Genomic DNA, 15,187 nt, shown 5'->3' on the forward strand with positions numbered 1-15,187 from the left:
ATGTAACTAAAAACCCTCAAAATTCAATGGTTTGGGTACGCACTGGAAACACGCTAAATGATAGACCGCTAAGAATGTCTGACATGGAAGCAATCTGTAAATGTTTGCCTTCCCCACAGGAAGCGGGTAAATATGTGTCAATTTTGCAAACGCACACAAAATATGCACATTTTACAGGAAGAGATTTCCGAGCGGTGTTGCTAAGAACACTAGAGAAAGACATACCGGAGGAAATACTGATTGAAAAATGTCCCGCATTATCACTTGACCATGATAAAATTACAAACAGCGGTACGGCTGCAAACCCACATGAGTTGTATTGGGAGACGTCTGCTAATGTTGAAATATTTTTTAAACAGCTAAGAGAGTTTCTTGATGAACGTCTAGGGAGTCAGCAAGACTTATCATTTGCAGCAGGCACTAAGCAGGCAGCGAAAGAATCAGCTGCTGAATTTTTTGTGCATTTTAAGAAAGCATGGATTGAAGATTCTAAATTGCCATTAAATAATGACATAAAGCCTCTTTTTTTAGCACTATTAAATAACATGAATCATAAACAAGCGCAATTGATCAAAATAACGACTTCAAACTTGCATGATATGACTTTAGAGAATACGTTTATAGTCTATCCAGAAAAAAAGAACATTGAACAAACGGCTGTAAATCCGCAATTGCCGTATCCTATCCAAAGGAAGAAGTCAGGAATAATCTACTTTCATTGCGGAAAGGGGGGCCATAACAAACGAGAGTGCAGACAGTTGCACAACTTTCGCACACACACACCACAGAGCAGACGTAAGAAGTTTACATTCTTTCACATATATATGGCCAAGAGCTTTTTTTCCCAAAACACTTAAGCAAGTTTGTAACAAGGTTCATTAAAGGGAGAAAGGAGGCGGGAACCGGAAGACATTTAAACAGTTAATCAAAACAATAACAAAGTAAAAAGACAGCCGGCAGCCCCTCACGGACGACTGCCAGCGAATAAAACATAAATACAAACATAAACATGTTCGGGCCTGGTCCTCTCTCATCGACGGTCCGGTCGATCGTTCTCTTATATACTCCCGATCTCCTACGTGATACGAGACCGGTGCACGCACTGCTGGCGCTCATTACAATTACTCACCGGTTTCGCCCCGCCTACTCCACTACAAAGTTGTTCAAACATCTAATCAGTGTTATAACAATCGCTGAACTTTTTTCCTGATAATAATTTCACCACTTAAACTATATTTAATGTGTTAATTTGTTCTACAGTATGCAGCAGATGTACTTCAGCTCACATCTTTATACATATCTCTTTCACTTATCATCATCTCATATGAACAACTTCATCATTTGTGTGGACTTTGATTTATTTTGTTCAGTAAGCATGCAAGTCAGAACAACTGATGTGTTATGAAGCTTTTAATTATTTTTTATTTTTCGGATCTATGGATTTCCATAATATGTCTATTCAAAATCTTATCAAAGCATTTTACATTAAATGTGTACTTAAATGCTTATTGACTTAATATTGTTTGACTTTTTAATTCAATTCAATGCAAGTTTATTTATATAGCGCTTTTCACAATGTGCATTGTTCCAAAGCAGCTTTACAGGGGGAAACCGGAAAAAAACGAAAAGGTAAAACACAGCACATTGCATTGTGTTTATAGAACAAGCAAGATCATTCTAATAAATAATATCTAATTAATAAATACATAAATGCAGTCTCCCGGTGAGCAAGCCAACACTGCCCTGCTGTGGCGAGGCACCCAAACTCCAATGATTGATTAATGGAGAAAGAATGTCTCTGTCCGAACCTTGCACAGATGAGTAACGCCGAGAAGGTCTGCCTCCTCGATGTACCCATCTCGCGATATCTCGTGATACTGTCGAGCAGCAGTTCTCGACAGTAAAGAATCAGACAGAGGCTATCAAGCATTGCCTCCCCGCCACGACTCGGCCGCCCTCCGGCCATCGAGATCCTGTGAAACATATGCTTCCCAGCATCCCTGGTCCTCTTCGACGCCCTCCGGCTGCGGTGCCCCCCACACAGGCGGCTGCATCACCAGGCAGGTAAGTCAGCAGAGCTAATATCCTACCCGGGGGCCTACCCACGGCGAGAGATCCGCACTGCCAGCTATTGAACCACCCCTGGGCGGACGATGAAGTACATCGTACCCCTAGTCCCGTCATGGTCCCTGGGCGCTTGGCTCGAGCTTCCCAAGCCGTCATGGTGGCTACGGCAAACGGTTTGTCTCGGCTACTCGATCCAATTTGCCAGACCTCCCCCTAAGTTTCGAGGCATCCTCTCAACCTGGATCAAAGGCAGGGATGCTCCCGTACTACGGGCTGAGGTCACCACCCTGTTGGTGATCAACGGGTTTTGAAGCCTGTACATCATCATTCTCAAATAAGGCGGGGGGTTGCGCCCCATCCTAGATCTGCGTACCCTGAACAGGCACCTGCACAAGCTGCCTTTCAGGATGCTCACGCAGAAGCGCATCCTGGTGTCTATCAGATGAAAGGATTGGTTCATGGCAATTGACCTGAAGGACACTTACCTTGATGTCTCGATTCCACCTCGTCATCGCCCGTTCCTACTGTTTGCTTTTGAGGGTCAGACATATCAGTACAGAGTCTTCCCTTTCGTTCTCTCCCTGTCCCCACAAGTCTTTATGAAGATCTCGGAGGCCACCTTCACTCCCCTCAGGGACAGAGGTGTGCGGATACTATACTATCTCAATGACTGACTCATCTTGGCACATTCTCGAGATCTTTTATGTACACTCAGGCAGGCAACATGACCTGGCATCCCGAGCCTGAGCTGTGGGCTCTGCACCTTTGGTCTCTCGATGGGAGCCTACGAACCTCCCCGAGAGTGTCATGAACATGATATCTCAGGCTTAAGCTCCATCTACAAGACGGCTCTATTCCCTTAAGTGGTCTGTTTTTCCGCTTGGTGTACAGCCCGCGGCACAGACCCTAAATCCTGTGACATATCACTGATACTGTCTTTCCTGCAAGAGTTGTTGGACAAGGGTCATTCCCCGTTCCCCCTCAAGATCTATATGGCAGCCACTTCGGCTTCCCATATCCTATAGCAGACCAAATGGTGGGTAAGAACAACCTTGTTGTTCGTTTCTTAAAGGGTTCCAGGCAGCCCTGCCCTTCTCACCCCCTCACTGTTCCAACGTGGGATCTGCCCACAGTATTGAGTAGAGGTCGACCGAAATGCGTTTTTCAGTGCCGAGGAGAATATAGATTATCACAAGTCAAGTAGATCAAAAAAGATATTGTGAACCGATATATATGTCAGGTGTAAAAATAAAATATGTTCAAAATGAACAATAACAAGAACTCTGACAAAAACTTTGCTCAAAAACCATTGTTACTACACGTTTACTATAGTAAAAAGTAAAGAAATAAACAAACAATAGTTCAATCAACATATTTAACAAAGATTATTGCTGTTTTGTTGTGCCATTGGGGCTTGCGCTCTGTGCAAGGATGAGATCACATATGAAGCTGATGCTTGAGAAACTGCACCTGTCTTTACTTTCATACATAATATATTATCCGAAAATATAAATATTAACTGGATCATTTAAAAGTAAACACTTAAAGCTTACTTTAGAAATATGCTTTACGTTATCCCTTATCCCCTGGTCCATACTTAGCTCCCGAGCCCTGGCTCCAGGGTAAACTGACGTTATCGTTCCTCCCAGGAACTCCATGCACTTAGCAGAACCTCTGATTGCTGTGGGTCATACTTCATGAGTCACGATTCTTATCCCTCAAACGTTGCTTGAGCATCTTTGCGTGAGTGGTGCATGGGATAATATATCCAAGAGGATCGTATTGGCTGCTCAAGACTCTGTAGATGCTACGCATAGTTGGCTCAGAGCAGGTGACACTCCTATGTTTATGTGCAAGGTGTCGGACTGAAAATGCCAGAGGAGACCGAGCATTGACTCGGGGGTATTTGGCAGGCCTTGACTACTTCACAACTGGTAGATCTTGCTTCGGATGGTAAGTGAGAGTTTAGTGAAGGGCAGTTGTTCGCCCATTGTCGCAATTCACTAACCTCCTACTGCTAGGAGGTCACTGAGTTTGTCAACCACGTCCTTTGCCTCATCTTTGGTCGGACGACTGCGTAGACAATTGTCCACATAAAATGACTTTTCAATGATCTCCCTCACAAGATCATCTGGTTGACTGTGATCCAGCACATGGCTTTGCAGGGCGAACGTGGCACAGCAAGAGCTGCAAGTTGTGCCGAAAGGAAGTACCTGCCACTGGTACACATCTGGTGTTTTATCCATTATTAAATCTCTCCACAGAAAACAAAGTATGGATTTATTATCAGGAAGCAGCCTCACCTGATGGAACATCCCCGGATGTCACTACTTATAGCAGTAGCGTGTCCTCGAAAACACAGTAATATAGCCAGCAGAGTAGCCAATATGTGTAACCACATGGTGGGGGATGTTCCATGCTTCTCGAGTTCCTTCCACTTCATCTGGTTGTAGTTTCTTGACATAGCCCGCAACTTTTAGCCTTTTAATCTCTGCTTCGTACTGTGGCAAAACAGCTTCTTTAGGCATTTGTAGATCTGGCATATTGAACACACAGTGGAGAAGTGTGGCATATGTAACCGTAACAAACTGCCCTGCTCCAAGCGGGCCTCGAACCGGTCGGTCCGGCATGGGAGTCGGGCGCTCTAACGAGGAGGCTAAAGACCGCAGTCGCATCTGTCGCTGGCGCATGGGAGTCGGGCGCTCTAATGAGGAGGCTAAAGACCGCAGTCGCTGGCGCATCTGTCGCTGGCGCATGGGAGTCGGGCGCTCTAACGAGGAGGCTAAAGACCGCAGTCGCTGGCGCGTCTGCCGCTGGCGCTTCCTTGATGACGGGGAATGAGGTTTTACATACTGCACAGCACTTCACTAGATTGCGTCTGTTACACTCACCCCCCTTAACCTCACTCCCAATCCCAATCTATTTGACAGCTATGTTGAACACTGCATTTCACCCGTCCAGTGAGTAGTGAACTCACGCACTGCAACACATATACACCAGAAGTGGGCAGCTGTCATCTCAGTCGTTACCCACCGGCCCTGAGAATCAAAATGGCAACCTCACGAGTCCGACTCTCCCCCCCCCGTATGGCATAACAATACAACAAAACACCCTTTTATTACGTGGCCGCTTCGTGGCCCATACTTTTTTTTGTTTCAACCACAGCCAGTGGCTGCTTCTTTCAGCAACAGTGCTTAAGCAGCCTTGTAGTGGAATTGGAAACAAAGTCCCTGCAGCCCACTTCCACCAGGAACACTTTCGCTGTCCATCCCCTATCTTCAGCATCCGCTGCCAAGTTGGCATACCGGAGATTCTTTCTTTCAAATGCTTCTTTAATGGCCTCTTCCCAAAGCATGCAACTCAACTATGAGGGACTGTCCTACTGGAGCTGAATCACAGAACCATGTCCTGCCAAAGGTTGGTCACTGTGATTTCCAAGGGGAAAGTTAATCTGTTGTTTAAATCCACTCGCATTTCCCAATCCCTGGCTATACTCAGCAGACCTGAATCTGGGGTTAAGGGCTTGGCCGCAGTTTTTGCCCCACCTGAATAAAGGGTTGCCTTTTTAGCTAGTTAGCCTTGGCGTCTCGGAGGATGGCATTTGCTGCCACTCTCTTTGTCTCCACTGCTGCAGCCAAGCACTTTAGCACTTGACTGTGGCCCCATGTGAATCTCCCCTGTGTCAAGCTCTTCTTACAACCGACAAGAATATTTATAAGGTTTGCTGGAGTTGTACTTAGGTGGCAGGCTGGATCCTGTCCACACCAAACAAGCAGATTTGTCGGTGATCCAGCACATCATATGTAGCTCTAATGATACAACTTTGCCAGTTTGTTTCCATACTCCACACATTCCAAGTGATTTTGCGCCGTGAAATGTCCACCTTATCCAACGGCCTTGCTGGGCTGGAGAGACCGCTCTGGCGCATCTACTTGCTTCCTCTTGACTCTGAACCACCTCCACTTCCAGGGGACACTGTTCCTTTGGTGTCGCTTTTCGCCACAGGGGTGTGGTTGATATCAAACCAAGTCCCCCTCCGCCTTTTGAACTTGTCCCACGATGTCCTTATGTCTGAGGGCTGACTTTGCATCTCCTTCCGCTATTGTTTGGTTCCATTTTCTTCCTGTCGCTACTGTTGGAGCAGCATCTCATGCACAGGGATCACAGGATTATTTGAGCGTCATCTCCAACCTAATTTTTATTTTTCGATTTATTATTTTTGTTAGCAGTTTATTCATTTTTGATCAATTTTAATTTTTCTTTTGCAAAACTTAATTTTATTTTCTAAATGTATGTGTGTAACGATGGGAGGCCGGTGACAAAAGTGATAATCAGTGTCAGCTGTGCGTTTCACCTGTCTCGCATCTCTCACGGAGATCAAAAGCATAAAAAGACGAGCGGCAGTGCACGACGAGAGAGGACCAGGCCTGGATTGAATGTTATTTTTTATATATACCAAGGGGAAGGAGGAGGATCGTGCCGTCCACTGAATGTCCAGGACTACCACATTCCACCGCAAGGAAAAGCCTCACAGCTGGCTGAGGACCGAGCGGCATTATGTCGGGGAACCGGACCAGAATTTTTAACGTAACAACCGAGAATACTGCTTAACTATTGACGGATGCTCCATAAAATCCTTGTCGTCAGCTAAGAATCTTGGCATGGTATTCGATAGTAATCTGTCATTTGAGAGCCATGTCGCCAACACCTGTAAAATGCATTCATGACATCAAGACTAGATTACTGTAATGAATTTTAAGGTGGTTGCCCTGCAGGCCTATTACAAAAACTGCAACTGGTTCAAAACGCGGCAGCTCGAGTTCTTACACGTACAAAAAAGTATGAGCATATAACCCCGGTTCTGACAACCTTGCACTGGTTACCTATAAAGCATCACATTAACTTTAAGAACTTGCTTATTACCTATAAAGCCCTACATGGTCTAGCCCTGCAGTATTTAAATGAACTTCTATTGTATTACAATCCTCCACGTGCATTACGCTCTCATGCGTCCTGTCAGTTAGTAATACCTAGAATTTCAAAATCAAGTGCAGGTGGTAGATCCTTTTCTTGTCTTGCGCCTAAACTTTGGAATATTCTTCCCTGTACTGTCCGGGAGGCAGACACACTCTGTCAGTTTAAATCTAGACTAAAGACGCATCTTTTTAATCTTGCATACACTACACTTCCATAATATTAATCCTCAGAGGATTTAGCCTGCATTATTTAGATCAACCGGAACCAGGAACACATCCAACAACAAAATGATGTACTTGTTGCATCAAATAGTGCAGAACAGTACTCTACTTTCAGCCAGTCTTGTCTTTTTGTTCCAAGGTTACCGCAGGATGCAGTTCATGCCCAGACCGGATGGCAGAGCTGAGAATGGGAAGCAATGACCTGACAAGAGCTGAGATGATAGAGCTGGATAAAGGACGCGGCAACTTGACACGATTTTTCTACAACACTTCAAATGCTATTAGATTGTTAATGATAATCTTAAATCTATAATTTACCTTATTCGTAAATTTATTTATTTTTTATTTAGCCTTGTTGTGCAAGCACTGTTGAGCTTGTGCAGAGGCAGCAGCTTTTGCCAGAGGGGAACTGGAATCCCCTGGTTGGGCCTGGGTTCTCCTGAGGTTTCTTTTCTCGATTGGAGTTTTGGGATCCTCGCCACCATTTGCATATTGTTTTGCTCTATTTGCCTGGCCGGGGGGCAGCTTTAGAATTTAGAAGTTAGACATAATTAATATTGCATATAAGAATTTATAGTCCTTTTAATATTTTACCTGTGGTTCTCTCCTTTGTGTGCTTTCACTGTGCGTGTGTGCGAGTGTGTTTGCGTGTGTGCGTCTATGTCAATGTGTGTAAGTATGTATGCATATTGTGTGAGTGGAGCATTTGTATGTCTGTCTTTTGTTGTTTTCACCTTTTTCTTGTTTTTACAGGTATATGCCTTTAGTTGTTTCTCTTGTATTCAATGTGTCTCATGTACAGCTGCTTTGTAACAATGAAAATTGTAAAAAGCGCTATATATATAAAGTTGAGTTGAGTTTAGTTAAATACACATTCTCTCGAAAATGTGTGATCCAAATCTAAAGAATGGAAATACTTTTTTTTTTGACAAGCCAGGACTGCTCTGCCTTACTCTCTTCTCATTTTAATGTTTACTGCTAAATTTATGAAGAGCTGTGCTTCAGAATAAAACAAAAATAGCTTAGTCTGAGGTCAGAGGTAGGTGCATGGGGTGTCTTTACTACTTTTCTAATAATTTTATGTGTTAGTACAATTCACTTCAAACACAACAACATACACAACGTATAGTACACAATTAAACTAAATTATGTTAAATTTTGATCTTGCAGAAGACGGTAAATATTTTTTTTCTTTTGTGAAAGCTAGTTCAAGGATTTAATTTACTGGCAGACCTGATGTCAGCTTTATGTCTTTAGCATTTGTTTCATATATATATTGTTGCACTGTATGTCAACAATCTTGTCAAAACTGATAACTAGAGATACACAAATAAAGCAACTGTAAAAACTCCCACATCTGTGGTATCTGACTGCAAAAAGGGGAAGTGACTTGCTTGTTTAAAAATAAGTATTCTTACTTTTTACCTCCAGAGAAAGAGAGAGTAACAACATAAAGAGAAGAAAACACAATCAAAGCAGAAGATTAAGTTAAGAAAGATACAAATCACTCAAGAACTGAAGATGACTCTGCTCACACTCTTCGTTTTGTGTCTCAATACTTCTTGTGTATTTTCCTGGCTTGCTGGGAAATGTTTTTTGGATGGTGCTGAACAGATTCCATTTGCGAACTCATGTAATGGAAAAAAAACTAATTCTGCCTCCTGCAATGGTATCACTGATATTAAAGAGGACCTCCGCGGGCTTCCATCAAATTTACAGAGTCTCAGGATTCAGATGGATCCGGATATGCACTATGTTGGTATTTTGTCTACCAGATCATTTTCAAATTTCTCTTCTCTGGAATACCTCGAAATTACTGGATGTTTTTCAAAGATCTCTCAAGAAGCCTTTACTGGGTTGTTAAATTTAACTTCATTAGGGTTGCGTTTCAATACAAATGTTTGCTGTGAAGCATCTGTTGATTTTAGTGGACTTAGTTCACTTAAACGCCTGTCTCTTTCACAATATAGTTTGACATTAATGACACCAAATGTTTTTGATACAATTCCTCAGTTAGAAATATTATACATAGAGAATGCGTGTTTAAAAGACCTTTCTGAGGTTCTGTGTCGACTTGAAAATTTAAATTTACTTAAGTGGCTTCATCTCAGTGATTATGATTTAAAAGTACTTCACTTCCCAAACTGCTCTTTTTTCAACACCTCTGACAGTCAGACACCCACTGTATACAATATTGAAAAGATACATTTGAATCTGGGATCAGTAAAGCAAATAGATGATGGGGCTTTGAAAGTTTTGGGAAATTTGTGGGAACTGAGCTTTGGATTACAATCAGATTTTCTCAGAGATCTTTCTTTGATTGGAGTAGAAAATATCAATAGCTTGAGTTTCATTGTGAATGTACTTAACATTGATGAGTTGTGTTACGCAGCAAAGCTGTATTCTATTAAATATATAAGTGTACTTTACAGGACTATAAACTTCCCAGCTACTCCCACAAATGTCTCTATAGACTGTAAAGAAGTTGTAGAAATTGATCTTGATAAATTTAGTTTTGATAAGAAAGTCCTTTTAGATATGGATTTAATCTTTCATATTTTCAGCAACCTCTCAAGATTGAGAGCAGCTAGACATGTGCTCAAATCAAATGATTTTAAATCGGTTTGTTTGTCCTTTCCACAGTCAGTTAAACAGCTTTCCATTATGTATTTAAATGCAAATACAATAGGTAAAATAATTTCTCATCAGTTTATGTGTTTCACAAGTCTTGAACGTTTACAATTAACTTTAAGTAATATTTCCAGTATAGAAGATTTTACTTTCACAGGGTTAGTCAAACTGAAAGAATTAAATCTCTGTCACAACAAGTTATCTCACATTTATCGAGACACATTCAGTGGTCTATATGAACTGATGTTTTTAGATCTTCAAGAAAATCCTTTAATTCATATTGAATCAAATTCATTTGGACATCTTATAAACCTTCAGACCCTTCTTCTGGGAGATCTACACTTCCCACCAAACATATCACAGATCAAGCTAGATTTATGTGAAATATTTGGAGGGATCCCTTATAATCTGAGTAATGTGTTTATTAGTTCAGGCATTAGACCAATGCATTTAATGTTTGGAGACGTTACACTGAATCAGAGTCTAAATCTCCAAATCAAAGGTCAATATGTGACAGTTGAGGACTGTGACAGTCCACTTTTGACATCTGTAGTTAAACTTCAAATAAATGCTGAATATATCCTCTGTGGAAAGGACTTTATTGGGAAATATGTTAAATCGGTTGTCGAGCTGGAATTTACATCAGCATTCTCAGACAATATTGGTGATTTATCAGTAATCAATGAGCTTGTTCATTTAACAACCTTAAAGCTGGAAAACATTGATTTATCTAAACAGCCAAATGTGGAAATAATGTTTCATAATTTGACAAAATTACGAACACTGTTTCTGACAAACTGTAAAATATTGTTTTTGGATGGAACTCTGAGCAAAGACTTTAAGGCACTGAATAGTCTTGTGTTCATAGCAGAAAATTATGTGAATATTTTGCAAAACTTTGTTGAACATCTTAGTAGTTTAAAGCATCTCGGTCTCTATGGGCTTCGTCTTCTATGCAGTTGTGATGATGCTTGGTTGGTCTCATGGGTGAAGGACAACAGGCAGGTGCAGGTTGTTATGTTCAATCCCACCATGAACGATTTCCAGTGTTTGAGTGATAATGGAATTGATGTTCTCAACTTTGTTCATTTTGTCCAGGACAACTGCTCATTAAATATAGAATTTTTGCTCTTTGCCTCAACATCAGCTTTTTTATATTTGTTTATTTTTGTAGTATTGTCATATCAGTTTGCAGGGCAATACATAAAGCCATTCTATCACATTGCCAGTGGATGGTTCAGAGAAGCTTTACATAACAATGGCAAACAGCAGTACCGCTATGATGTGTTTGTCTCATACAGCAGTAAAGATGAACGCTGGGTCATGGAAGAACTTGTTCCAAACTTGGAGCAGCGTGGCCCTCCATTCCTGCATCTCTGTTTGCACAGTCGGGACTTTCAGCTGGGACAAGACATTGTGGAAAACATCACAGACAGCATCTATGCAAGTCGACAAACTCTTTGTCTAGTAAGTCGTAACTACATCCGTAGCAGCTGGTGTTCTTTGGAGATGCGATTGGGCACCTACAGACTCCAGGTAGAACAGAAAGACATTCTTATCCTGGTCTTCCTAGAAAATATTCCATCTCGCCTGCTATCCTCTCATCATAGGTTGGCCCGACTGGTAAAAACGAGGACTTATCTAGACTGGCCAATGGACCCTGAGATGCACGAGGCATTCTGGGAAAGGTTGTGGAAAAAACTGAGCTCTGACAAAAATAACTAGACTTTACAGTGAATTTAACAAAAAACTCATGCTGAATTCATTGGGGATTGTTTTAACCATATTGTATTTATGCAGTTCAGTTGTGTGCAACAAATTCTGCAACTGTGAAAAATCACTGCTTACATTCAACATTGTGAAAGTCATTAAAGCATTCTTAAGTATATTTGTTTAAACATATAACCATATGACAATATAGGCTGTCTGTAACTTTCCGATACGACCCATAGGAGGGATAATAAAACTATGCAGCAGGCACATTGGCCCTAATATATTTTTGGGTTTGCATGTATGATTTTGGTAACACAATAGTATAGGTACCAATTCTCACTATTAACTAGTTACTTATTAGATGCCTATTTCTAGCATATTGGCTGTTTATTAATAAAGTATATATTCAACATGACCATATTCTACTTCCCTAATCCTACCTAATAACTAAACCCAACAACTACCTTACTAACTATTAATAACCAACAAATAAGTCGTTTACTGAGGTAAATGTCATTGTTAATTGTTTATTTATACAGAGAATTGGTCCTTAAAATTAAGTGTGACCATGATTTCTTATACACTTACTGTCTTGGGATGGTTGAAATTTGCCGAGTAGAAATACTGAGAGACAAATGTAAACGTCTTTTTACCTACTAACTAAATTAATGTGAGGACTTGACTATTTATCTGTCTAGAATAGATTCTGATTATGAACTAAGTATTACGCTATTGATGCTGTTAAAGCTACCTCAGAAAATTGAAGATACCCCCACACCAATGAGTGGCGGTTCACCAGAAGTTTTCGAGCTGACTTGAGGAAGTTTTTAAGAAAGTTTTGACATAATCAAAAAAAAAAAACATTGATTCTGATTCTACATAAAAACATTCTAGAAACATTACATTAGAAGAATTCATGCATGGATTAACACTATAGTCTCTAATGATAACTAATAAAGAGGAATGGTTAATGTATCACAAACCATTTGTTTTGCATTTTTTGACCAGAAAGAGTTACAGTAAAAGACAGGTGAACATGTACACAAAAGTTATTTTGCAGAAGGATCAAAATAAGATGGTATATTGGTGCTACCGTATATATTTTTCGATCTAATCTACATACAGATTTCAGGAATATGATCATTAAGCTCAAACTTCTTTTGAAAGCTGCAAAATGCAACTTTTGCCATTATATTGCAATCTCAGTTTGAAACGTGAAACTGTAGGTTACATTGTATCTTTACATGGATTCAATTTAAATGATCCCGGCTGAGCTACAAGGCCTTTATGTGAGTTGTTTGCATGTTCTCCCTGTATCTACATGGGTTTGCCTCGGGTCCTCTGGTTTCCCTCACAGTCCAAAGACATGCAAGATTAGGTGAATTATGGATTTGCAGTGTAAGTGTTGTCTGCAATCTTATTCAAATGTTTCTTTATGATTTGCCTTTGCCCTTGTGATATTAGGTTTAGGGGCAGGGTCAGGGTAGCCATTTTACAAAAAAATTCAAAGCGTCTCTTGAAATTCACCACTTTAGCTAAATTTGCCCTTAACGGCTGTGATTTTAGGGTTTGGCTAAACGTTCCGTTGGCTTAACGTCTGATGCATAATTCACACTTTTTTGGAAACACGTAAGCATCTTCGAAGTTGTCCTCTGATTGGTTGAATTTTATAGGATTTCCGGGAAATGTGTGTGTCATGTTTTTTAACAGTCTGCTTGGAAACAATTCAATTCAAGTTTATTTATATAGCGCTTTTCACAATGTGTATTGTTTCAAAGCAGCTATACAGGGGCAAACAGGAAAAACAGATAAGTTAGAACACAGCACAGTGCATGGTGTTTATACAACGAGTAAGATCATTCTAATAAATATCTAATTTCTAAATAAATAAAATGAATGAATGCAGTCTCCCGGTGAGCAGGCCAACACTTCCCTGCTGTGGCGAGGAACCCAAACTCCAATGATTGATTAATGGAGAAAAAAACCTCGGGAGAAACCAGGCTCAACCGGGAGGGCCAGATCCCCTCTGACGTGTCATAGCTGCTCTCAAACTGCTGACATGTGATTTAAGTTTAGCATTTAATACCAAATATTGTAACTTCAGCATTAATAAGACAAATAGTCCGTCTTTGCTCTTGGTTGGGGACAGTGGCGGAGCTACACTTTAAAAACAGGGGTGGCAAAGGGGTGTCAAGGTAAAAATAAATTATTTTCCACAAAATGTATATAGATTAAAGTTGTTTATTTTCCAAAATGTTCACAATTATATATGTATTAAGTATACAGCAAAAATAGAACAACAAGTATTCAAAGTGCTCCTTTGACTGATCAAGTCCAAGAGAAAATCTGAGATAAACTTGGACCTGTCAAAACAAGGCAGTTGTACACATTCAAACATGTACTACAAGAATAATAGTAGAACAACAATACAAATAAAACATAGAGCCCTTTAACACTGACTCTAATGATAAACTTCAATAGTTGTACCAGGTTTAACCTGCATCTACCCATGTTATGGCACCACCAAGTTCACAAATACAAACATTCAGAACAGCATAATTCTGCGGTTCTGGTGAGATGAAGCAAAATGTTTTACACACCTCATGAAGAAACCATAATTTGGAACAATTTGCTTATTATTTACCATGAGTACACCGTTACTAATAATACAAATACTAAAGTAATACATGACGACAAAATCTGAGTATATTGAGGTCTAGCCTATTTGACAACACAAGGAAAATTGCTTAAAGACATCTAGACATGTTATGTTAAGTAAGGGATAATGTATAGAGAGGCGGTTGTTATAGCGAATACAACACCGACAGGCTGTTTAGGAGCCCGGCGTGAAGCGGAGGGATCTTAAATCCGCCTGAAGGGTTTTATTTTTGTTGCTGAACATTTGCTAACGACATGTTTTAAGCATATTCACACAGGCGTGACAGTATTAGTCAGTCAGTTTCACGACTAGTAATGTTCATGAAGTATTAATGCTAAGCACTAAAGTGCAACGTCTCCCTTACTTCCCGTTTAAACACTACTTCGTTTAATTTAATACCAATAAATGATGTTAATGGATGACTATAGATTAACAAAGTTCCGGAGAAGCCAGAGCATATAATTAAGACCGGCTGGTTCGCAATCAGCAATCATAGACTTTACCCTATCAGCTCAAGCGAATCAGCACATAAGTAGAGAAAGATTCTTACCTGCAGCCATCTCTAAGGATTACATATCACAGGAAGGACGTAAGGTATTCAAGGGATCATACGGGTTTGCAATCGATGCAGTCACGCAGCAGGGCCGATCCGTGAGGCAACATTTCCAATTACATCTTCCCGCAGATTAGGGAAGCGATTCCGTATCCCCACTTGTTTACGTCGCGCTAATCACCTCGTTCGTTCCCACGTGCAATTGCTGCCGGCACGCTAGCTCGCTGCTAAACGCCAGCTCGTTGCAAACACTAGCTCGCTGCTAAACGCCAGCTCGTTGCAAACACTAGCTCGCTGCTAAACGCCAGCTCGTTGCAAACGCTAGCTCGCTGCTAAACGCCAGCTCGTTGCAAACGCTAGCTCGCT

General features: G+C 40.8%; 1 protein-coding gene across 1 annotated transcript; it reads left to right on the forward strand.

The window, feature by feature from the left end:
• Window positions 1-4,755: 4,755 nt before the first annotated feature.
• Window positions 4,756-11,785, forward strand: LOC130427604 (toll-like receptor 13). Its single transcript, XM_056755149.1, has 2 exons — window positions 4,756-4,861; window positions 8,722-11,785. The coding sequence occupies exons 1-2, from the start codon at window positions 4,756-4,758 to the stop codon at window positions 11,619-11,621; spliced, it is 3,006 nt and encodes a 1,001-aa protein (XP_056611127.1). The 3' UTR covers window positions 11,622-11,785.
• Window positions 11,786-15,187: the final 3,402 nt, after the last annotated feature.

This window comes from Triplophysa dalaica, chromosome 8, assembly GCF_015846415.1.
Source record: "Triplophysa dalaica isolate WHDGS20190420 chromosome 8, ASM1584641v1, whole genome shotgun sequence".
In the NCBI taxonomy this organism is placed as follows: Eukaryota; Metazoa; Chordata; class Actinopteri; order Cypriniformes; family Nemacheilidae; genus Triplophysa; species Triplophysa dalaica.

Coding starts and splice junctions, on each gene's coding strand:
- LOC130427604 (XM_056755149.1), top strand. CDS start 4,756: ATGGGAGTCGGGCGCTCTAATGAGGAGGCTAAAGACCGCAGTCGCTGG. Junction 4,862..8,721: donor CGAGGAGGCTAAAGACCGCA/GTCGCTGGCGCG, acceptor AACAACATAAAG/AGAAGAAAACACAATCAAAG.